Genomic DNA, 25,520 nt, shown 5'->3' with positions numbered 1-25,520 from the left:
CCCAGAACTCCATTCTATGTAGAAGTATTTCCCTTTTCTCCAGTCCTGAAGCTTCTGCTCAACAACTTTACTACTTGTCCCAATCCCCTCTGGGCAGGAGGCCCCCTTACCACTTGACAGGGGCTCTCTGGCATGCTCCTGGGCCTGCGACCTCTGACCTTCCTCTGATGGAGCTCCTTCTGACTCAGACAACTTTGCTTCCACCTTCACGGATCCTCCCCACATCTGAAACAACAGCAAAGGAGAGGGGTTAGAGAAGGAATGGAGCAGGGGGTGGGATATGGATTCTGACCCACTACCAGACTCCTCATCACTGACTCCACCATCAGAGCTGCTGTAACCACAGGGGCAAGAACCAGGGTTGGGTTTTCTTCCCAGATTTCTGAACTATCTAGAAGCAGAAATATCTAAGAAAAGATAGGAACAAAACACTGAAGCATTATAAAAAAGAAATGAAAGGAAGACAGATTCCTTTCAAGAAGAATCTTTTGGAGAAGAAGAAGGTAGAATTTTACAAAGTAAAGCTGCATTGAAAACAGCTGGGAGAAAAAATCACCAGGAGTAGATGGGATATCAGGGGAGGTATTCCAAGCCACAGAAAAGGAGTCCATCAGAATCTTAACAATATTTTAATAACAAAGATGGAAAACAAAAGAATGGCCCACAGAGGGGAGATGCTCACTTTACATTCCAGTTCCAAAAATGGAGACATCCAAGACTGTAATGACTATTGAACCACTGTATTAATTCCTCATGCAAGTCAAGTGCTCAACATTTTACAACAAGGCATGTGGTCATATAATGAAAGAGAAATGTCAGATGTTCCACATGGATTCACAAAAGGAAGAGGCACTTGAGATCACACTGCAAATTCACATCAGTTAAAAGAGCGAAGGAGAGATCAATCAGCTTGTAATTCATAGAAGATTATTTCAGAAGACTTGGTGAGAGATGTAAAAGTGATTGCGCCTCTTGGGAGCAGTGACCATAATGTTATTGATTTCACCGTTTGTATAAATAGGGAATTGTCCAAAAAGACCGTCACAACCACGTTTAACTTTAAAAGGGGTAAATACACTGAGATGAGGAGGAATGTGAGGAGGAAACTGAAAGGAAAGGTACATACGGTCAAAACCCTTGGGGAAGCTTGGACACTATTTAAAACTATAATCCTAGAAGCTCAGATAAAATACATACCACAAGTTAGGAAAGGCACTAACAGGCATAAGAAAAGGCCTGCGTGGTTAACAAACAAAGTAATGGAAGCTGTAAAAGGTAAAAAGGACTCCTTTAAGCGATGGAAAACCAGTCCAAGTGATGTTAGTAAAAGGGAACACAGGCTGTGGCAAATCAAATGCAAGACTGTGATCAGGCAGGCAAAAAGGGACTATGAGGAGCATATTGCAAAAAACATAAAGACCAACAATAAAAATTTCTTCAAATATATTAGAAGTAGGAAACCAGCCAGGGAGGCAGTGGGGCCCTTGGATGACCATGGGGTAAAAGGATTACTGAAGGAGGATAGGGAAATGGCTGAGAAGCTGAATGAATTTTTTGCCTCCATCTTCACTGTGGAAGACAAGAACTTTTTGCCAGCCCCAAAACCACTTATTTTGGAAGGGGTGTTGAAAGACCTGAGTCAGATTGAGGTGTCAAAAGAGGAGGTCCTACAACTAATAGACAAATTAAAAACTAATAAGTCACCGGGTCCAGATGGCATACATCCAAGAGTTCTGAAAGAACTCAAAGTTGAACTTGTGCATCTTCTAACAAAAATCTGTAATCTTTCATTGAAATCTGCCTCCGTTCCTGAGGACTGGAAGGTAGCAAATGTCACCCCCATCTTTAAAAAGGGTTCCAGAGGAGATCCGGGAAATTACAGGCCAGTCAGTCTGACTTCAATACCAGGAAAGTTGGTAGAAACCATTATCAAGGACAGAATGAGTAGGCACATTGATGAACACAGGTTATTGAGGAAGACTCAGCATGGGTTCTGTAAGGGAAGATCTTGCCTCACTAACCTGTTACATTTCTTTGAGGGGGTGAACAAACATGTGGACAAAGGAGACACGATAGATGTTGTTTACCATGACTTCCAGAAAGCTTTTGATAAAGTTCCTCATCAAAGGCTCCTTAGAAAGCGTGAGAGTCATGGAGTAAAAGGACAGGTCCTCTTGTGGATCAAAAACTGGCTGAGTAATAGGAAGCAGAGAGTGAGTATAAATGGGCAGTCTTCGCAGTGGAGGACGGTAAGCAGTGGGGTGCCGCAGGGCTCGGTACTGGGTCCCATGCTCTTTAACTTATTCATAAATGATTTAGAGTTGGGAGTGAGCAGTGAAGTGGCCAAGTTTGCGGATGATACTAAATATTTCCGGGTGGTGAGAACCAGAGAGGATTGTGAGGAACTCCAAAGGGATCTGTTGAGGCTGGGTGAGTGGGTGTCAACGTGGCAGATGCGGTTCAATGTGGCCAAGTGCAAAGTAATGCACATTGGGGCCAAGAATCCCAGCTACAAATACAAGTTGATGGGGTGTGAACTGGCAGAGACTGACCAAGAGAGAGATCTTGGGGTCGTGGTAGATAACTCACTGAAAATGTCAAGACAGTGTGCGTTTGCAATAAAAAAGGCCAACGCCATACTGGGAATTATTAGGAAGGGAATTGAAAACAAATCAGCCAGTATCATAATGCCCCTGTATAAATCGATGGTGCGGTCTCATTTGGAGTACTGTGTGCAGTTCTGGTTGCCGCACCTCAAAAAGGATATTATAGCATTGGAGAAAGTCCAGAAAAGGGCAACTAGAATGATTAAAGGGCTGGAGCACTTTCCCTATAAAGAAAGGTTGAAACGCTTGGGGCTCTTTAGCTTGGAGAAACGTCGACTGCGGGGTGACATGATAGAGGTTTACAAGATAATGCATGGGATGGAGAAAGTAGAGAAAGAAGTACTTTTCTCTCTTTCTCACAATACGAGAACTTGTGAGCATTCGGTGAAATTGCTGAGCAGACAGGTTAAAACAGATAAAAGGAAGTACTTCTTCACCCAAAGGGTGATTAACATGTGGAATACACTGCCACAGGAGGTGGTGGCGGCCAAAAGTATAGCCACCTTCAAGAGGGGTTTAGATAAAAATATGGAGAACAGGTCCATCAGTGGCTATTAGCCACAGTGTGTGTGTATATATAAAAATTTTTGCCAATGTGTGACACAGAGTGTTGGACTGGATGGGCCATTGGCCAGATCCAACATGGCTTCTCTTATGTTCTTAAGATAACCAGTTTGGGATTCATAGCTTACATCCATGCTTTTGACTGCTGGGATCAAGTAAAGATATGCCTTATCTTTTTGTTACTAATAGCAACCAAACTCACCATAGCAAGCACTTGGAAATCTGCTCATCCTCCCCTTATCCATAATTGGTTTAAAACTATCTCAGATATTTTTTGTTATGGAGAGACTTTCAGATCACATTTACTACATACACAACCCCCACTTTGTCTCTAAGTTCTATAACACATAGGAACCCTTTCTAGAATTTATTCATCAGGACTCCGTTTTCAGTTCGTACTATGCTGATACTAGTAATATTCTGTATATTTTTTAGCACGTAGGCTAATATATTTCTCTGCAAATACCCAAAAATTGTGGAAAATAATGAAAAAAACAAAATTAATAACTCAATGTAAGAAATATATTAACAACAGTGAATCACTTCCAAATGTAACCATTAAGTATGCACTTTACAAAATACAAAAAAAGGGGGGGAATAGCACACAGTATAGAAAAATATCACAACATTTCTGACACAACAGCAGCATCATGGCTTGCTCTGAGGCACAGGAGCACTGCTGCTGCCCTTGCCTTTGCCAGGTATTTCCCTCACTGCAAAAGCAACGGTGGGTGGGAGGGCCAAACTGGTGCCCTTCCCAGGGCCGCATGCCAGATAGCCAAATAAGGCTGCCTAGTGAATGGGCCAGCCCTGCCTGTACTCTGGGCAAGAGGCCACTGTTAGAATACAGAGAAACAGAATGGTTTCCCATGCGCAAGGTTGCCAGACTAGAATGGATTTTAGCTCCCTGTCATTTAGAGGAAGATGGAATGAAAATGGGAGAAGGAACATTAAGAATCTGAGATATGGAGATGACACCACATTACTGGAAGAAAGTAGTGAAACCTTGAAATCATTATTAGTGAAGGCTAGAGCAGAAAATGCTAAAGGGAGATTACAGATGACTATCAGGAAGACAAAAGTAATGACTAGTGGAGAAATACAGAAACGGCTGCTGATGAAGAAATTGAAATTGTTCAAGATTTTCTGTTCCTTGGCTCCAACATCCATGCAATGAAACTTGAAATATACTGCACTCTACCCCAACTAAAAAGAAAAAATGCTGCCTGTTACCTTCATGCTTGAAAGGAAATGAATGGGGCATCGAAAAGGAATCTCAGTTAATTTCACCATAATTAGAAAGGTTCTCTTACACACTTATCTCCTATATTAACGTATTTATTGCTTCAGTCCTTGTTGCCCCTTAATTGGATCCATACAGCTGTTGACCCTGTAGACTTAGCTTGTTGTTCCTGTTTAAGACCAAAAAGGTTTTATTCACGGTATAAGCTTTCATGTGCAAACATGACTACTCACCTGAATCTATCATCACGGAAGGCATCACTTTAAGCCACATGTAATGAGACTCCATCAATCTTAGGAAGAAACGTGCACAGGTACAGACCGTTATTTCCTTTCTTACATGATGCAAAAACCTAGACTATTCTGAAAAAGAGTACTTGTACACATAAGCTTATACCTTGAATACGATTTTGTCTTAAAGATGTCACTGGACATAAACTCTGTTCTATAATTTAATGCAAATAAAGACCACCACCACCCCCAAAAAATCCTGCAGATGGGGGGGAGTGCGTCCCAGATATGCAATATTTGGGGCAGCCAATCAGCATGAATGACTCTTCCCATGTGATCGACATCTTATGCCCCCCCCCCCCCCCCCCTCTGCCCTCCATGGCTCAGAATGCATTTTGGTTTACAAAACTCAGATCCGGCCTTTCAGCCCCTGCAAGGGAAACCGTGGAGGGTATTTATTCAATCACATTTGTATCCTGCTCCCTCTCCCCGGAATAGGGCTCGAGAACCGAGAAAACGCACCAGATAACACAGTACAAAAACACTTTAAAAATATAAAAGTATTAGCAATCTATCTCGGATAAACTCCTTCCACCTCCAGCAGGGTAGGATGCAGGGATGCTGCTGGCCTGGGGGGCTCCCCCCATCCTCACCTCCCCGCTGGCTGGCGGGTCCCGATCCCCCAGAGGCCGCCTGGGAAAGAGCCGCCTTGCAAGCCCTGCAGACCACCACCACCACCCTCCCTCCAAGGCAGGCGCCTCCGGACCCCCCCGGGGCTGACAAAGGGAAACCTCCACAGGGAAGAACTTCACCTTTGGAAAGGGTTTAAAAGGGCCCCTGCCCCGAACACGTGGCGAGATCCGAATCCCTCTCCGGGGAGACTGACTGGGAGGGGACCTTCCCGCGCTCTTCTGTCTCTGGAGCCCCCCTCCTTCTCTCCGCCACCTACCCTTGTCGGCTTCTCTAGCAAACTGCTCGGTTGTTTTAACCCATTCAAGGTTGCAAAGGCCCTAAGAAAGCTCCTCCCCCCGTAAAGACCTCCCCCGCCCGCGGGACTGGGCTTCATTCATCCCGGCTGCGGTCAGCGACCCCCGGCAATGCAACTGAGTGAGGCTGCTCGGGAGTCACCCCGCACGGGGCTGTACCCCCGGAAGAGGGAGGAGGGAACCCCAGGCTGGATCAGCCCCCAGTCTCAGGCAAAGGAGGCTGAGCAAGTGACTCCCCCCAGTCCCTTCCTCGCCTGGCCTCCAGAATTACTCCTCCACCGAGTAACGGCTGGGAAAATCCATGGGAGGAAGGGGCTAGACCTGGGTTGGAGAATCCATGCAATCCATTGTTCCACCAGAGAATCGGCCCTCCTGGGTCAGGCCAAGGTGGGGTCATCTGATCCAGCATCCTGACCTTGGAAAGAGGTCCAGTTTAACTATTTGCAGTAGGATGCCCTTGAGTTCTAGTAATTTGGGAGAGGGAGAAAAAAATTTCTTTGCCCTCTCTCTTCACCTCATGCATTATTTGATAAACCTCCATCATATCTCCACTTAGAACAAAGTTGCATTCCATTACCACCTTTAAGACCAATAAAGTTTTATTCGAAATGTAAGCTTTTGTGTGCATGCACACTTCATCAGATAATGAAATGCAGTACAGTGAGCAGTGCTACATACAGCTGGTGGGCAGTGGTCAAGCATGCAAAATATTACAAAGTTAGAATCGCTTGGCAAAATAGTGAAATTAACAATTTTTTAAAGATCATAAAGTAGGTCTGGATAGCATCAGTTGTGTGGGAAAACAACAAAGGCAAAAACATGTCAGAGTTGGGGAATGAATGGTGACAGTCCATCATCACAAGGTAATATAGATTCTGTTAACTGTGTTATTTCTCCTCAAGCATGGGTTAAACTAAGAACGTCTTTTTCTTAGGGGAGTTTCTGTCCACCTAATTTAACATGTAGCATCGTATTATAAACATCATTCCAGTTTGCCAAAACAAAAAATAATATATTAGAATACAGTGGGAGATGGATTTAGAATATGTCATGAGATAACCAATATCCTTTATTCCAGCATGACAGTACAAAAAAGACATTATTCTGGTACACTCTTCTAAAAGAAAAATACGTCACATCCTACAGTGGATGTATAGTATAGCTCTACTTGGTGAGTATGGGTTTAGCATATGTTATGAGTTAAGAAAGCGATGTCCCTGGTCAGTCCCAGGGAGGTGTTTGTTCCAAGCTTCATTATAACTTGTAATTCTGCAATTTCCCTTTCCATTCTGTTCTTGAAGTCCCTTTGCAGTAAAACAGCTACTTTGAGGTCACGCATTGAATGCCCTGGAAGGCTGAAGTGTTCGCTCTCTGGCATGATGTTTTGCCGAGTTCTCTCCCCTCCCCAAACCCCACCCTGCCCAGGCTGTACCACCCGGAATCTCCAGGAATTTCCCAACCTGGAGCTTATACTCTGGTGAACCCAGGAAATCATGTTGGCCTTGAGCAGGGCTGGCCAAACTGCAGTTCGGGAGCCACATGGGATTCATTCACACATATTGTGCGGCTCTCCAAGCCCCACCCCCCATCAGCTGATTAAAACATTAATCTCTTTAAATCAATTCTCCAAGCCAAGCCAGCCCACAGCTTGGACAATGCATTTAAAGTTCCTTTCTTTCCACCTCTGCCTCCCTCCCATGTCTTCCTTCCTTCCGGGTCTCAAACATCTGATGTTGATTCTATGCAGCTCTTGTTAAGCAACTTCAGCCACCCCTGCTCAATCCTGTCCCCCTTTAGTCATCCCCTTTCTAAACAGAAAAGTCCCAGACACTTCAGCCTTTTTTCATGGGGAAGGGGCTCCAACATCCTATCTGCCTTCAGTATTGGTGAGGAAGGCAGACTATAAATAAATGCATATGCGAGTCACCTTTTCTTCTCTTTTATTCTCACAACAGAATTGTGAGGTACCTTAGGTTAAGATGATGTAACTGACCAAAGGTTACCAAGAACTTTGTGCTGGTGGTGGTGGCAAGGGGGTCTAGAATTCAGTTCTTCCTAGGTCTTCTTGAGCACTTCAAAACCATACCAAGCCACTGGTTGATGCATCCTGCCAGTTATAAATTGCTTTGGGACGGAATGTATCAGAGGGAAGCCATGCTGGTCTGCAGAACAGCTTGATTCAAGTCCAGTTGCACCTCAGTGACCAACAGGGTTTTGAGAGTCAAATCCAATCTTATAGCTCTGTTGATTCTATATTTGATAGTGGTCCTACTGCATGGTCTGATTTCAGCAGGGCTTTCCTGGTGTTCTTATGAAGGACTCTGTGCCCTGTTGTTTTCCCTCCAGAGGAACTGCCTGGCTACTGTGTGAGATGGAATGCTGGACTAGATGAACCACTGGTCTGATTCAGCAGAGCTTTTCTTTTGTTCTTAAGAATCCAGACTGGGAGACTCAAAACTGATGGTGCAGGAACACCATGCTGGGGCAGGATGGATAACAGCGTGTATCCAGTTTTTAAAATAATTAAAAGGTTGCCAGAAGAAAGAAGGACGGTTTATCTATTTCCTCACAACATGTACAGACAACTCTCACCTCCTTCTCACTGATGGTATGAACACCTGAAGCTGCTGGGAAATTAGGCTTAGTGTCCTGACATGGACAGCCCAGGCAAGCCCCACCTCATCAGACCTCAGAAGATCAGCAGGATCGACCCTGGCAAGTACGTGGATGGGAGACCTTGGAATACCAGCAGCTGAGAGGTGAATACTAATCCAGTATTCCATATGATATGTTCTGCACCCAGACTGAAGAGATAGGGAGATAAAATGCAGTTTTTGACACCTTTGACTGTTGGGAACGATTGTGCTGGAATATCATTGGAGAGGAGGAGAAATAAAGCTGTAGGGGCGAAGGACGGTGTTTCGGGTGGGTGACATGCAATAGCAGGGTGTAGTTGGAGGCTGAAATAAAACAAGAGCCTTGACCCACTTTTTTTTTAAGCATTCTTTTATTTTCTAGGCACCTGTACCTCGCTTCTCTCCCCAAATAGGGAACCAAAGAAATTTACAAGTATCGTTTTCCTCATCTGTGGTTCTGTCCTCACAATAACTGCACTGAGTACATCAGGCTGAGAGAGTGACTGGCCCAAAGTCACCCAGCAACTTCTATGGGACTCCCAGATGGTTGTCCCCATGCTCGAATCTCAGCACCATGGGGTACATGTGTGTCTTCACTGAAGGCCACGTCACTAAGTAGGAATGACCTGCAAGGAAAGGAGTGGAAGCAGATTTGAATTGGAAGGAGAGTGGATTGGTGTGTTTGAATCACGCAGAGATGGTTGGAGAAAAGGGCAGATTTAAGGTCATTGACAGATGGCTGATGAATCTGTGGAGAGTTTGCAATTTTTGTGGTGGATTGAGCTACTGGTGAGGGCAGCGGCTCCAGTTCTTTGGAGAGGTTTTATTCTTTGCGTACTTATTAGGCTAATACACTCTAAATAGGGGAGAAACCCTGTTTCACAGGCAAAAATGCTTCCAGGGTTGTGGAGAAAAAAGTTCCTGATTGAGTGTAATGAGGAATGTATTTTCAGAGCGGGAAAAGGACGACTTCTGCCATGGAGAGGAGGGAGGGAGATGGACAGAAAAAGTGTCTCTAAGGTGGGAGGCATTCTGAAGGTGGATTACACGTATTGAGTCAGTACAGTTGAGAAAATGGGACATTCACACTGCTCCTAACCTACCAATCAAAAGATAGCACAGATTGCAGGTAGATGAGGGAACAGTGTAATACTATATGGAAGGATTATCTTTCTGAAGTTGGCCTTAGCAAATGTTACCAGGTTTTGGGTCCAAATTACAACCAAACTTTAAGACTTTTGCTTTTAAATTCTGTCTAGTTTTGGAACAACCTACATCTGTGAACAGCTCTTTTCTGGAATAAAAGTCCATAACATTCACATCGTATCCTAGTAACAACTGAGTTCAATGTAACTTACTGGGCTAAGAAGTTCCATGTCTTCTCCCTGTGAGTGTTCTTAGATGTTGTTGAACATAAGAATGTTAACTGAATTTCTATTCAAAAGATTGTTGCCCTCTATAAATTCCTTGATGCTGTTGAAGCTGGCTACTCTGACAACTTCTTCCCACACTCTAAGACAGGGGTGTCAAACATGTGGCCCGGGGGTCAAATCAGGCCCCTGGATGGCTTCTATCAGGCTCCCGAGCAATTGGCAGTCATCTCTTTTGCTCTTTCTCTTGCTTCCTTCTGCATCACAGCTTCCTTTACCAAGCTTGCTCAATCACATAGGAGTTACTGAGCAAAGTCTCGATTTACCCCATTGACTGAGGCTCCTCCCTTGGGAAGAAAGGGGGAGAGGAATAGTTTTCTTCAAAGGAAGCTTTCCCTCCTTCCTCGGGAACCAGAAGGGGGAGGAGCCTCAGCCAACAGAAGCAAGACAGGCTTGGCTCAGCAGCACTTCTGTGTAATAGGAGCCCAGAATGCATGGGAGAAAGAAACAAAGAAAGAACCTTAAAGACCAACAAGTGCTAATGGTTAAAGCATGTTTTAAGTTAAAAAAAAATCTTTGTTTGTCTATGTCCTTTATAAAGTTCATATCTCTGCAACCTGGCATTGCATTTTATGACACAAATGGCCTGGCAAGGTCTCATTTATGTCAGATCCGGCTCCAAAACAAAATAGTTCAACGCTCCTGCTTTAAGCATTCAGAAGGCTTTTCCCCTCTGTGGGTTCTTTGATGCTGTTGAAGAGTGCTACTGTGACAGAATCTCTTCCTACACTCTGAGCATTCAAAAGGCTTCTCCCCTGTGTGGGTTATGAGATGACTTTGAAGAGTCCAATTCCGATTGAACCTCTTCCCACACTCTGAGCATTCAAAAGGTTTCTCCCCTGAATGGATTCTTAGATGTTTTTGAAGACTGCCATTCCGACTGAATCTCTTCCCACACTCTGAGCATTCAAAAGGCTTCTCCCCAGTGTGGGTTCTCTGATGCTGTTGAAGACTGCTACTGTGACTGAATCTCTTCCCACACTCTGAGCATTCAAAAGGCATCTCCCCTGAATGAATTCTTAGATGTATCTGAAGACTGCTATTGTTAGTGAATCTCTTCCTACACTCTGAGCATTCAAAAGGCTTCTCCCCAGTGTGGGTTCTCTGATGCTGTTGAAGACTGCTGCTGTGACTGAATCTCTTCCCACACTCTGAGCATTCAAAAGGCATCTCCCCTGAATGAATTCTTAGATGTATTTGAAGACTGCTTTTGTTAGTGAATCTCTTCCTACACTCTGAGCATTCAAAAGGCTTCTCACCTGTGTGGGTTCTGAGATGACTTTGAAGAGCCCCATTCTGAGTGAATCTCTTCCCACACTCGGAGCATTCAAAAGGTTTCTCCCCTGAATGGATTCTTAGATGACATTTAAGATGGCCACTGTGAATGAATCTCTTCCCACACTCTGAGCATTCAAAAGGCATCTCCCCTGAATGAATTCTTAGATGTATTTGAAGACTGCTATTGTTAGTGAATCTCTTCCTACACTCTGAGCATTCAAAAGGCTTCTCACCTGTGTGGGTTCTGAGATGACTTTGAAGAGCCCCATTCTGAGTGAATCTCTTCCCACACTCTGAGCATTCAAAAGGTTTCTCCCCTGAATGGATTCTTAGATGATATTGAAGATGGCCACTGTGACGGAATCTCTTCCCACACTCTGAGCATTCAAAAGGCTTCTCCCCAGTGTGGGTTCTCTGATGCTGTTGAAGACTGCTACTGTGAATGAATCTCTTCCCACACTCTGAGCATTCAAAAGGCATCTCCCCTGAATGAATTCTTAGATGTATTTGAAGACTGCTATTGTTAGTGAATCTCTTCCTACACTTTGAGCATTCAAAAGGCTTCTCCCCTGTGTGGGTTCTGAGATGACTTTGAAGAGTCCGATTCCGACTGCATCTCTTCCCACACTCTGAGCATTCAAAAGGTTTCTCCCCTGAATGGATTCTTAGATGTTTTTGAAGACTGCCACTCCACCTGAATCTCTTCCCACACTCTGAGCATTCAAAAGGCTTCTCACCTGTGTGGGTTCTGAGATGACGTTGAAGATGGCCACTCCTACTGAATCTCTTCCCACACTCTGAGCATTCAAAAGGCTTCTCCCTTGTGTGGGTTCTGAGATGACTTTGAAGAGTCAAACTCCGACTGAATCTCTTCCCACACTCTGAGCACTCAAAAGGTTTCTCCCCTGAATGGATTCTTAGATGTTTTTGAAGACTGCTACTCCGACTGAATCTCTTCCCACACTCTGAGCATTCAAAAGGCTTCTCCCCCGTGTGGGTTCTTTGATGCTGTTGAAGACTGCTACTGTGACTGAATCTCTTCCCACACTCTGAGCATTCAAAAGGCTTCTCCCCCGTGTGGGTTCTTTGATGCTGTTGAAGACTGCTACTGTGACTGTATCTCTTCCCGCACTCTGAGCATTCAAAAGGCTTCTCCCCCGTGTGGGTTCTTTGATGCTGTTGAAGACTGCTACTGTGACTGAATCTCTTCCTACACTCTGAGCATTCAAAAGGCTTCTCCTCTGTGTGGGTTCTGAGATGTCTTTGAAGAGTTTCACTCCGACTGAATCTCTTCCCACACTCTGAGCATTCATAAGGCTTCTCCCCTGTGTGGATTATTTGATGCTGTTGAAGTCTTCTACTGTGACTGAATCTCTTCCCACACTCTGAGCATTCAAAAGGCTTCGCCCCTGTGTGGGTTCTGAGATGACGTTGAAGAGTTGTACTCTGACTGAAACTCTTCCCACACTCTGAGCATTCAAAAGGCTTCTCCCCTGTGTGGATTCTTTGATGTTGTTGAAGATGGCCACTCCGACTGAATCTGTTCCCACACTCTGAGCATTCAAAAGGCTTCGCCCCTGTGTGGGTTCTGAGATGACATTGAAGAGTTGCACTCTGACTGAAACTCTTCTCACACTCTGAGCATTCAAAAGGCTTCTCCCCTGTATGGGTTCTTTGATGCTGTTGAAGACTGCCACTCCTACTGAATCTCTTCCCACACTCTGAGCATTCAAAAGGCTTCTCCCTTGTGTGGGTTCTGAGATGACTTTGAAGAGTCAGACTCTGACTGAAACTCTTCCCACACTCTGAGCATTCAAAAGGCTTCTCCCCTGTGTGGATTCTTTGATGTTGTTGAAGATAACCACTCCGACTGAATCTGTTCCCACACTTTGAGCATTCAAAAGGTTTCTCCCCTGTGTGCGTTCTGAGATGACTTTGAAGATGGCCACTCCGACTGAATCTCTTCCCACATTCGGAGCATTCAAAAGGCTTCTCCCCTGTGTGGGTTCTTTGATGCTGTTGAAGATGGCCACTCTGACTGAATCTCTTTCCACACTCTGAGCATTCAAAAGGCTTCTCCCCTGTATGGATTCTTAGATGTTTTTGAAGATTGCTACTGTGACTGAATCTCTTCCCACATTCTATGCATTCAAAAGGTTTCTCCCAAGAATGGATTCTTAGATGTTTTTGAAGACTGCTACTGTCACTGAATCTCTTCCTACACTCTGAGCATTCAAAAGGCTTCTCCCCTTTATGGGTTCTTTGATGTTGCTTAAAAGTGCCACTCCTACTGAATCTCCTCCCCAACGCTGAGCACTCTAAAAACGTCTCCCATCTGTGGGCTTTTTGATGTTGCATAAGAAGGAAATTCTCATTGAATTTCTTTCCACACTGTGAGAATTCAAAAGGTTTCCCAACTCTGTGGGTCCTTTGGTGTACAAGGAACTGTGATTTGTATCTGAAGTACTTTCCGCACTGAAAGCATTGACATGTGTTCATTATACTATGCTTTGAAACATGCATATTACTCTCTTTTCCATTCAAGAACAGCACTCCACTCTTGGAATAGATTAAAGGCTTCTCTCTTGTAGGAATTCTTTGATGTTGAGCAAGGTCTGGTTTCTTTGAGAAACTCTTAGAACAGTCTGAGCAGTTAGAAGGTTCCTCTCCTGTATGTATTCTTAGATGTCTAAAGAACTCTGCTCTGGTAATCATGGCCTTTCCACAGTCCAGACACTGATGGGTCTTCTTTCCACTGTGCATTCCCAAATGGACAGTATATTGGGTTTGATCTGAGAAGTTCATTCCACACTCCAAGCACTTGTATGATTTCTCCAACAGGTGAATAACTTCTTGGAAATCTCCACCTTGACAAGGAATGGATTTATCCCTCTTCTTCACCCTGTGACTGACTTTATTCTTCTTCAGTCTGCCTTGAATCCTGACATTTCTTCTCACAACTTCCTTCTTGACTTCATCAGGCAATACCTGATGCGGTTCCTCATCCCCCTCATTACTCTGATTATCTCCTGCAGGAATAAAGAAAGAGAGAGAAAGAGAGATCTTGTTAGAATCCACACAAGGAGGTCTAGTCGGATCCTGAAGTTCCACCCATGCTGCAGATAGTTCAATGCCTTCCTCCTGGTGTACACCGAAGTTTACAATTATCTACTCTTTGAAAGTACATTAACAGCACAATCCAGAGGGGGGTGGGCAGAAAGTGTTTTGGGAGCATACGAGCTGAAGAAGGGTTTGCACCAACGTACCACCGACGCTGCCACAGTGGAGGTGACTTACGTGGGCGGGGGGTCGCCCAAGCGTTGCTCCGCCTGAGGGCACCGGCGCCTGAGGGCTGCGCCCGAGCGTCGCCGGAAGTGAGGCGGAGCACGGCGTTCAGGCAGAGGAGGGGGTGGAATTGGGGGTGTGGCCAGGCTTAGGCAGTGTCCTGAGCAGTTTGGGCCATGACACGCCACCCTTGAGAGGCGCAAAGCTGCAAAAACAGCGGCGTGTCCCATAGGCACTCGTTGAAACCAAAAACAAAGGTCTCCTCTGCCGCTGCAGAAGCCCGCAAACCCCTTAGGGAGCTGCGTGATTGCCTCACCAATCCCCTCACACCTCAGCCTGGCGAGCCCCCTTCCCGGCGTCCTGTTGCGGTCCCCTCCCTCCTAGAAATACTTTCACTCTGCCTCGCACAACTCAGTTGTTAGGAAGAGGTGTGCGTGGCGGGAAGTTCTGCCAGCGAGCTCCCGGCCATACGAACTTAGAGCGAGGGACAGTCAGGGATGTTGGTGACAGGTTTTGTACTTGCACAGGGGAGAGTGAGGTCTCTCCCCTAGGGCTAACTGATCATGTTTCCAGGTCTCCACAGGTTCTGGGCTCATGGAGGCTCTGCATGCGAGCGAGGACTGTCGCTGATGGCTGGGTAAGTTTCACTTTTCACCCCCACTATCCTCCCCCTCCCCTCGCTCATGGCTGCTTGGTGCGTGAGCGTCCCTGGCAGGTGAACCAGGCAGGTGGCTTAGGCAGGGGGCATTTGCTGAACCCACTTCCCTGTACTGCTGCCTGCCCCCTTCCCTCGGTCTGCCCTCTGCCACATTCCAAACCCCTGGAAGGGCATGCGGTGTGGGTGGGTGTGGTAGCTGACCCGATGCGGGGAGATGGGTCAAAGACTGTCCCTTTAAGAGTGCACCCGGCTGAAACGCACCCTGCTCTTCCAGCTGCGGCCCCTGCAGGTGCTCTTGATCTCTGTCCCTGTTTTGCAGGTGGGACTCCAACACAGAGGCTTCCACGTGTGTCGCTCCACCGCCCGCCCCCACTCCCTCAGCTGCTTATGCCTGCTGCTCGGAATGGAGCCCGACCCACAGCAAGACTGCCCAGCACACACCAGGGAAACTGTTGCACTCTGTTCCGGAAAAATAAAGTCTGAGCTCTACCCTCTGCTGTCTCTCCTGCTTGGCATCTGCTGCACGTTTCTGGAGCAACCCCCCGATCTTCGAGGGAATGGCTGGGAGGGTGGGCAGACTTGGTTCTAGCGGGGTGGGGATGGGTTTTGAGCCGCTACGCTGCCTCCCGTGTGGCTTGACAGGAGACAGCGGGTGCTGCCCCTCAGCCTTCCTGGGCTGATGGCTTACCCAACGGTACAGGGCTGTTTTGCGCTAGGCACTTGGGGGGGGGTGCTGAAGGGGATCCATGCCCAGCGGCTCGCACTCTGAGTTCTGCGGCCCCTAGGGGAGGTAATCCTTTCACATAGCAGGGGGCGGCAGCAGGGCAACATTGCGGGGGGGGGGGTGTGCTCCGTGTGGTGGTGTCGTCTTTTGTACATGGTACACCACCAGCATTGCCATGGCGACCATCTCTCTCACAGTAAGCTACTCCTCTCCCCTCCCCACGCTCCACTGTGCCAAAGTCCTCAGGAAGTCTACTAGCGGCGTGGCAGCTACGCCACAGCCGGCCGCCGGTTATGTTTGATTGGGCTGGCCATGCCTAATAATAATGACATGGTAGAATTTTTTTGTATTTGAGGATATAACTATATGCAGAATGTATTCTATTTTTCTGAACAGATGTTTTCTTTTTTACTTTTCTATATCCACCTTCCCTTTCTCGTTTGGAAATAAAAATCTTTAAACCCGGATGTATTTGGTTTTGAACTGAATTATTATTATTTGTAAACCTCCAAAGGCACTCCATTAGAGCTGTTCTTGCCTTCTCAATATTAACAAAGAACCTTTCACCTGATTTGTGAGAGGGAAGCGTGCATCCTTGAACTGAACCTACACGCGAGTGACCCACAGCCGGGAATCATCCACTGCGGAAACCTGCCCCTTCCCTGGAATGTCCAGTCTTTAAGGGCACTTCAGCAAAGCCCCAGGAGGAGCTTCTGAGCCCCCAGATTCCAGGCCCCAGAGGCCCTCTCTCTCTCTTTTCTCACTCTGCATACATCCAGTTACAGCTGCTGGAATGCCCTTGGGACAGCCATAGCTCTCATAGAGGTTGTCCTTGAAAGGACAGCTTCTGGGGAGAGCTCTCTCAGCCCCACCCATCTCACAGGGTGTCTGTTGTGGGGGAGGAAGGTAAAGGAGATTGTGAGCCGCTGAGACTTTGAAATTCAGAGTAGAGGCAGGATTATTATTATTATTATTACTACTGCTACTTCATTGTAATATATAATGAAGTAATTATACAACTCAAAGACTGATTGCTAACAGGCCACGATCTGGTACTGGTCCACAGACTGGGGGTTGGCGATCCCTGCATTATAGGGTCTCTTTCATTCCCGGCTTTGGCAGAGAAAGAGAGAAAGAGAGAGAAAGTGATCGTTGTTATATGGAGAAGAAAAGAAATCAAGAAAGAGGAAATTTTCTTCCAGAAGGACGGAACCATGGTCACAATCCAAGCCCACAATCCGAACCACTCTACAGGGGATGGATCTTTTCAGATTACAGTCAGAGTGGACGGAGATAATCCCATGTAGGGAAGGGGATGTCGTAATGGCTGACAACTGAGAAATTAGGATCTGGATTCTTCCAGAGTCTTTTGGAGGGCCTCTCAGCCCTTCCTTGGCCTTAGGACAAGACAACTTCTCTGGCTTGGGTGATGGCCACAAAACTGGCCTGAGCTGCCCTGGATCAGTGGGGGGGTCAGGCTCATATTTCTCTGCCTGGCCATGCTGAACAACACTTTCATGGCCACCCCAACTGCACGATGCACCGAGTGGTGGCGAATTAGCTACACTGGCCTCACAAAGATAGATTGTATAAAACTGATGGCAGCAGTTTGCCTGCGGAAGATCCTTACCCAGAAAAGCCACGCTCTCATAGTTCTCCAGCATGACTTCTTTGTAGAGAGCTTTCTGGCCTGGATCCAGCAGAGCCCACTCCGCCATGGTGAAATACACGGCCACCTCCTCAAAGGAAAACAGAGACTGAAAGAAAAAGCAGATTCCCTCATCAGAGATCCTGCCGGGCAGAGACCTCGACAGGGGTACTTTCTGAGGGTGTAGGAGGTAGAGTATGGGATGTGTAAGGCCAGTGCCATTCAGAGTCTCTCTTCTTAAGACGGCAGGAGCAAAATCTTCCCTGAGAAAGGAGGGAGGGCCCTGACTATCCCCTGTTCATCCTCCCCTACCTGGACCAGAGGCTGAGAAGCAATTCCCACTTCTCTACAAAGAAAATAGCTCGACAACATCTCTTCACTGCCTGCAAGGGAGACAAAATTGGAAGGAAGGATTTAAAACTCAAATTCCTATTTGCTTTGCTTCTCTGAATCTTGCTTTTATGCATCCCCATTCCCAGGGTCTGAAACCTTGTCTTCTTCACACTCAACAAAATTTGTAATAATTTTAGTAAACTGTGGCGGAAGCAAAATAGAAGCACCAGGTGCCCATGAGCCTCGGGGGTTATAAATGCTGTCAAAATATTTCACACTTCTGTGAGATTTGATATGTGCCCTGAGAACCTTGGGGCTCAAATGGTTGCAGGATCAGACCAAAAGCTTGGGCATGATATTCTCCCAGAAAATGAGACAGTAAGGAAGGGATCAGCTTAGAGCCAGCCTATAAGTTAAAGCAAGTTTTGCCAGGAACTGTCTGATTTTTAATTTGCTAGAGCTGCTGCGTCATCCTAATTAACAGCTGGGCTGGAGGAGGCAAAGGCAGCCAATCGGTCTACTTTGCTTTCTCTGCTTTCAAGATAAAACCAAACAGGAGGAAAAAACCTTTCTTATTGCATGCGTCTTGTGGGGGCAGGAAATACTCCTACCCTTGGAGTATGGATTTACTTGGTTTTGAACTGAATTGTTATTCTTTGTAAACCTTCAAAGGCACTCTATTAGAGCTGTTCTTGCCTTCTCAGTATTAACAAAGAGCCTTTCACCTAATTTGTGAGAGGGAAGCGTGCATCTTTGAACTGAGGCTACATGCAAGTGACCCACAGCCGGGAATCATCCATTACGGAAACCTTCCACTTCCCTGGAATGTCCAGTCTTTAAGGCTAGTGTGGCCACTCAATGGGCACAAGTGAGCTCAGCCCCAGGAGGAGCTTCTGAGCCCCCAGATTCCACGCCCCAGAGGCCCTCTCTCTCTCTCTCCTCACTATGCATACTTAAGGATTCTACCAAAAAACAAGGAGTTGTTTAGAAGTGAAGAGATCCCATGGGGATTCCTTGCCCATTCCCTTGATATCAATGTAAAGGATACCCACCTGCAGCCAGTTCATTTGAAAAGGAAACAGCCTCTTGAGATCTTCAGGAAAAACTCTGCAGCCGCTCCTCAGATGCAAGACCCTTGTCTATATACTCAACCTTTTTGGCACCAGGAACCGGTTTTGTGGAAGACAATTTATCCAGGCACCGGGGGGTGGTGGTGGTTTCAGGATGATACAATTATGCTCTTTATTTCTATTATTTTGATGTGGTAGTTAAGTGTGTGGACTCTTATCTGGGAGAACCGGGTTTCATTTCTCACTCCTCCACTTACAGCTGCTGGAATGGCCTTGGGACAGCCATAGCCCTCATAGAGGTTATCCTTGAAAGGACAGCTTCTGGGGAGAGCTCTCTCAGCCCCACCCACCTCACAGGGTGTCTGTTGTGGGGGAGGAAGATAAAGGAGATTGTGAGCCGCTCTAAGACTTTGAAATTCAGAGTGGAGGGCAGGATTATTACTACTACTACTACATTGTAATATATAATGAAATAATTATACAACTCAAAGACTGATTGCTAACAGGCCACAGTCTGGTACTGGTCCACAGACTGGGGGTTGGCGATCCCTGCATTATAGGGTCTCTTTCATTCCTTGCTTTGGCAGAGAAAGAGAGACAGTGAGAGAAAGTGATCGTTCTTATATGGGGAAACAAAGAAATCCAAGAAAGAGGAAATTTTCTTCCAGAAGGACAGAACCATGGTCACGATCCAAGCCCACAATCCGAACCACTCTACAGGGGATAGATCTTTCCAGATTACAGTCAGAGTGGAATGAGATAATCACATGTAGGGAAGGGGATGTCGTAATGGCTGACAACTGAGAAATTAGGATCTGGATTCTTCCAGAATCTTTCGGAGGGCCTCGCACCCCTTCCTTGGCCTTAGGACAAGACAACTTCTCTGGCTTGGGTGATGGCCACAAAACTGGCCTCAGCTGCCCTGGATCAGTGAGGGGAGGGGTGAGGTCATATTTCTCTGCCTGGCCATGCTGAACAACAATTTCATGGCCACCCCAACTGCATGATGCACCAAGTGGAGGCGAGTTAGCTGCAGTGGCCTCACAAAGATAGATTGTATAATCCTGATGGCAGCAGTTTGCCTGTGGAAGATCCTTACCCAGAAAAGCCACGCTCTCATAGTTCTCCAGCATGACTTCTTTGTAGAGAGCTTTTTGGCCTGGATCCAGCAGAGCCCACTCCGCCATGGTGAAATACACGGCCACCTCCTCAAAGGAAAATGGAGACTGAAAGAAAAAGCAGATTCCCTCATCAGAGATCCTGCCGGGCACAGACCTCGACAGGGGTACTTTCTGAGGGTGTAGGAGGTAGAGAATGGGATGTGTAAGGCCAGTGCCATTCAGAGTCTCTCTTAAGACAGCAGGAGCAAAAGCTTCTCCAAGAAAGGAGGGAGGGCCCTGACTATCTACTGTTCATCCTCCCCTACCTGGACCAGAGGTTGAGCAGGGATTCCTACTTCTCTGCAAAGAAAATAGCTCGACAACATCTCTTCACTGCCTGCAAGGGAGACAAAATTGGAAGGAAGGATTTAAAACTCAAATTCCTATTTGCTTTGCTTCTCTTAATGCCCACTTTTATGCATCCCCATTCCCAGGGTCTGAAACCTTGTCTTCTTCACACTCAATAAAATTTGTAATAATTTTAATAAACTGTGGCGGAAGCAAAATAGAAGCACCAGGTGCCCATGAGCCTCGGGGGTTATAAATGCTGTCAACACATTTCACACTTCTTTGAGACTTGATATGTGCCCTGTGAACCTTGGGGCTCAAATGGTTGCAGGATCAGACCAAAAGCTTGGGCATGACATTCTTCCAGAGAACGGGACAGTAAGGAAGGGATCAGCTTAAAGCCAGCCTATAAGTTAAAGCAAGTTTTTGCCAGGAACTGTCTGATTTGCTAGAGCTGCTGAGAGTCATCCTAATTAACAGCTGGGCTGGAGAAGGCAAAGGCAGCCAATCAGTCAACTTTGCTTTCAAGATAAAGCCAAGCAGGAGGAAAAAACCTTTCTTATTGCATGCGTCTTGTGGGGGCAGGAAATACTCCTACCCTTGGGGTATGGATTTATTTGGTTTTGAACTGAATTGTTATTCTTTGTTAACCTCCAAAGGCACTCCATTAGAGCTGTTCTTGCCTTCTCAGTATTAACAAAGAATCTTTCACCTGATTTGTGAGAGGGAAGCGTGCATCTTTGAACTGAGGCTACACGCAAGTGACCCACAGCCGGGAATCATCCATTACGGAAACCTCCCACTTCCCTGGAATGTCCAGTCTTTAAGGCTAGTGTGGCCACTCAATGGGCACAAGTGAGCTCAGCCCCAGGAGGAGCTTCTGAGCCCCCAGATTCCAGGCCCCAGAGGCCTTCTCTCTCTCTCTCCTCACTCTGCATACTTGGGAATCCTACCAAACAAGGAGTTGTTTAGAAGTGAAGAGATCCCATGGGGATTCCTTGCCCATTCCCTTGATATCAATGTAAAGGATACCCACCTGCAGCCAGTTCATTTGAAAAGGAGACAGCCTCTTGAGATCTTCTGGGAAAACTCTGCAGCCACTCCTCAGATGCAAGACCTTTGTCTATATCCTCAACCTTTTTGGCACCAGGAACCGGTTTTGTGGAAGACAATTTATCCAGGCACTGGGGGGTGGGGGTGGTTTCAGGATGTACACTTTATTTCTATGATTTTGATGTGGTAGTTAAATGTGCGGACTCTTATCTGGGAGAACCGGGTTTGATTTCTCACTCCTCCACTTACAGCTGCTGGAATGGCCTTGGGACAGCCATAGCTCTCATAGAGGTTGTCCTTGAAAGGACAGCTTCTGGGGAGAGCTCTCTCAGTCCCACCCACCTCACAGGGTGTCTGTTGTGGGGTAGGAAGATAAAGGAGATTGTGAGCCAATCTGAGACTTTGAAATTCAGAGTGGAGAGCAGGATTATTATTACTACTACTACATTGTAATATATAATGAAGTGATTATACAACTCAAAGCCTGATTGCTAACAGGTCTGGTACTGGTCCACAGACTGGGGGTTGGCGATCCCTGCATTATAGGATCTCTTTCATTCCTGGCTTTGGAAGAGAAAGAGAGACAAAGAGAGAAAGTGACTGTTCTAATATGGGGAAGGAAAGAAATCCAAGAAAGAGGAAATTTTCTTCCAGAAGGACGGAACCATGGTCACGATCCAAACCCACTATCCGAACAACTCTACAGGGGATGGATCTTTCCAGATTACAGTCAGAGTGGACGGAGATAATCCCATGTAGGGAAGGGGATGTCGTAATGGCTGACAACTGAGAAATTAGGATCTGGATTCTTCCAGAATCTTTTAGAGGGCCTCTCAGCCCTTCCTTGGCCTCAGGACAAGACAACTTCTCTGGCTTGGGTGACGGCCACAACACTGGCCTCAGCTGCCCTGGATCAGTGGGGCAGGGGGGTGGGCTCGTACTTCTCTGCCTGGCCATGCTGAACAACACTTTCATGGCCACCTGAACTGCATGATGCACAGAGTGCCGGCGAGTTAGCTGCACTGGCCTCACAAAGATAGATTCTATAATCCCGATGGCAGCAGTTTGCCTGTGAAAGATCCTTACTCAGAAAAGCCACGCTCTCATAGTTCTCCAGCATGACTTCTTTGTAGAGAACTTTCTGGCATGCATCTAGAAGGGCCCACTCCGCCATGGTGAAATACACGGCCACCTCCTCAAAGGAAAATGGAGACTGAAAGAAAAAGCAGATTCCCTCGTCAGAGATCCTGCCGGGCAGAGACCTCGACAGGGGTACTTTCTGAGGGTATAGGAGGTAGAGTATGGGATGTGTAAGGCCAGTGCCACTCAGAGTCCCTCTTCTTAAGACGGCAGGAGCAAAAGCTTTCCTGAGAAATGAGGGAGGGCCTAGACTATCCCCTGTTCATCCTCCCCTACCTGGACCAGAGGCTGAGCAGCAATTCCCACTTCTCTGCAAAGAAAATAGCTCGACAACATCTCTTCGCTGCCTGCAAGGGAGACAAAATCAGAAGGAAGGATTTAAAACTAAAATTCCAATTTCTTTGCTTCTCTGAATCCTGCTTTTATGCATCCCCATTCCCAGGGTCTGAAACCTTGTCTTCTTCACACTCAATAAAATTTGTAATAATTTTAATAAACTGTGGTGGAAGCAAAATAGAAGCACCAGGTGTGCATGAGCCTCGGGGGTTATAAACGCTGTCAACACATTTCACACTTCTGTGAGATTTGATATGTGCCCTGTGAACCTTGGGGCTCAAATGGTTGCAGGATCAGACCAAAAGTTTGGGCATGACATTCTCCCAGAGAACGGGACACAAAGCCCAAATTACTGGCGTCTGGCAATGTGGGTTTTTTTTAGATTTGCTGCCCCAGAACAGGATTTGTGTGTGACTAAAATGCTGTCAAGTCATAGCTGTCTCATGGTGACTCCAGTTCTACAAGGCAAGAGACAGTTAGAGGCGGTATGCCTCTGCATAGGAACCCTGAATTTCTTTGCTGGTTTCCGAAGGCAGAAATTAAGCAGGGCTGACCATTCTTGGCTTCTAAGATTGGATGACCTTAGTTAGTCCAGGTCATGCTGGTCAAGAAAACATGGAGGGGGGGGCGGAGCGTCGCTGGTGCATGGCGTACGTGTTTTGAAGGAGCTCCTGAGCAGCCCCCTATACATCCTATTAATATAGTTATTAGACTCAACGTTTGCAAGTAAATTTCAATGGGACAACAAACCAAGAATAAAAAAAGATCGATCTCGAAGGAGAAGAAATCAGTTGCTGAGTTCTTTAAATCGGACAGAGCCGAGAAGGTTAGTCGCCCTGCTACTAGATCTGTCCCAGTCATGGCCGCCACTAACTCTCCCTCTCCTGATCTTGTTCTTTAAGATGAAGAAGCTCCCTTGTGTAAAAGAGATTTAGAGGGATTGAAAGCTGATATTCATCATTTTTTTACTGAATCAATAGAACATTTTATAAGACCCATCCAGTCCAAGGTGCAGGAGCTCGCTGAAGAAATCTCTGTAACCGCCAAATTGGCAGAACAAGCAGCAGAAGCGGCAATGGGGCTTCAAGACGACATTAAGACTATTAAAAAACAGGAAGCCTCGCTTGAGAATAGAATTATTGTGCTGGAAAATTGTTATAGAGCTGCTAACCTTAAATTTCGAGGACTGGGTGAGAGGAGGGAGCTATGGATCTGACTATTTTTATATATAAGTGGCTAACAAAGTCTATAAGGGTGGAGGAGGGATCGTCATTTGCTATTGCTAAGGCTCAGAGGCTGGGTCCTATGACACCGGAGAGAAAAGAAAGACTGAGGGACGTGTTAGTGAACTTTGTTTTCCCCAAGGCAAGGGATGTGATCCTAAGAGAGGTCAGACTACACGGAGCCTTAGATTACAAAGGAAAAAAGGTGAAGGCTTTATTAGATCTCCCACCTGAAGCCCTCCTGAAACGAAGGAAACTCTGGCTCTTCGTATCTAGACTACACGCTGCTAACATCCGCTTCAGGTGGAGCCCTGCATCAGATATCCTCGTTTTTAAAATGGTGCCATGTTTAAAGCGTCCGATGCAGAGACAGGGAAGGCGCTACTGAATTCTCTAGCGCTGAAATTGACGCCTGCAGAGGAGGAGGAACTAGTGAAAAATGCCCGTCCTGGAGAAAACCTGCTGGCAAGAGACTAATGGGACTTCCAAAAATGTAATAAAAATACTTTGGTATTTGGCGCCATAAATGGAAGACTTTCTCTTGCAGACGAAATGGCGGCGCTCTCTTGAAAGTTTGAGCAGCTATTTGTATGGGCCGTTAATTTTGGAAGCAACAGCTCTGTTTAGACGTAAAGTGCTTGCTAGATGAGTTGCAGTTTGAGTGGGTGAGCTGTGTTTGGTTTAGTAAGTTTGGATGTGAACTGATAAATGAATTGGTGACTAAAGCAATTTTTTAAGCGAGGTATGAGTGGAAATAAAATGAATTCCGGGTGTGTGTGTAAGGAAGCGAGAGTGAGAGAAGTATGTCACATAAATGATCGCACTAGAATGGTAAAAGGGGTAACTATTTTGTTTATTCTATTTATAAATTTGAAAGGTTCTAAGTTGGATGCACCTTATATTGTTCTCAGGCTTTGCCTTCGTTCGGTATTTTATGACAGATAACGTAGGCATCGTTACTGTTAGACGTTGAGGGACAAGAGAAGTGGTGGCGTCATTCGGGATGCATTTGCGCCTTTTTTCGTGGGCCATTAAAACTTGAAACAACAGCAATGTATAGTCTTAAGGTGCTGTTGCTATAGTGGCGTTTTGAGTGACTGAGGTATGATTGGATCTCTACATGAAAGGGAGGCACGACAAATGAGCGGAGGGTGAAGGCGTTCTCTATACGGTGGGGGAAGGGGAGTTAAACCAGCGGCGGGTGAGTGCCTGGGGGTGCAAAAGAGGGAGACGGACGCTACATGAAAGGCTATGACAGGAGGGGCAATTGTAATTCGGCTGTTTGTTGTGTGAGTGTAGAAAGGTGGGAGTAGGAAGCAGCTAGGCATATGGGATAGCGTTTGTGGGAGTCACGTGATATATTGAATGGTAGTATGTGAGAAGCAAAGGGGAACTAAATGATCGACGGGGAAAGGCTTGGGGTTGCGAAAGCGAGAGACGGTAGCTATATGATTGGTTATAAGAGGGGTGAGTGTAAATTGCTTGTCTGCTGTGTGAGTGCGATATGGAGGAGCGGATGGGTTAGTGATTGGGGGAGACGTATGCTATATAGAGTGGTGGTATGTGTGTGAGTGCTTGTATATTTGGGTCGTTTTAATTCTGCATGGATCAATGGTATGTGGCAAAATA

The 25,520-nt window shown here is 46.2% G+C and overlaps 1 protein-coding gene across 1 annotated transcript; it reads right to left on the bottom strand.

The window, feature by feature from the left end:
* Nucleotides 1–8,793: 8,793 nt before the first annotated feature.
* LOC132567268 (zinc finger protein 658B-like) lies at nt 8,794–22,366 on the bottom strand. Its single transcript, XM_060232957.1, has 5 exons — nt 22,279–22,366; nt 20,118–20,188; nt 17,271–17,382; nt 10,460–14,002; nt 8,794–8,891 (listed from the first exon to the last, which is right to left on the bottom strand). The coding sequence occupies exons 1-5, from the start codon at nt 22,364–22,366 to the stop codon at nt 8,794–8,796; spliced, it is 3,912 nt and encodes a 1,303-aa protein (XP_060088940.1).
* Nucleotides 22,367–25,520: the final 3,154 nt, after the last annotated feature.

The sequence above is a fragment of the Heteronotia binoei genome, chromosome 2, assembly GCF_032191835.1.
Source record: "Heteronotia binoei isolate CCM8104 ecotype False Entrance Well chromosome 2, APGP_CSIRO_Hbin_v1, whole genome shotgun sequence".
NCBI classification, from domain to species: domain Eukaryota; kingdom Metazoa; phylum Chordata; class Lepidosauria; order Squamata; family Gekkonidae; genus Heteronotia; species Heteronotia binoei.
The sequence above is the reverse complement of the archived record's forward strand: the minus strand, read 5'-3'. Positions and strand labels throughout refer to the sequence as shown.

Excerpts from the sequence above, each read along its gene's own strand:
- LOC132567268 (XM_060232957.1), bottom strand. The coding sequence starts at position 22,366 with ATGGCGGAGTGGGCCCTTCTAGATGCATGCCAGAAAGTTCTCTACAAA. Across the intron at positions 14,003-17,270 it reads TGAGAGCGTGGCTTTTCTGG|GAGATAATCAGAGTAATGAG; the intron begins GTAAGGATCTTC and ends TTATTCCTGCAG. Across the intron at positions 8,892-10,459 it reads TCTTCAAAGTCATCTCATAA|GTCATTCCTACTTAGTGACG; the intron begins CCCACACAGGGG and ends CTTTCCTTGCAG.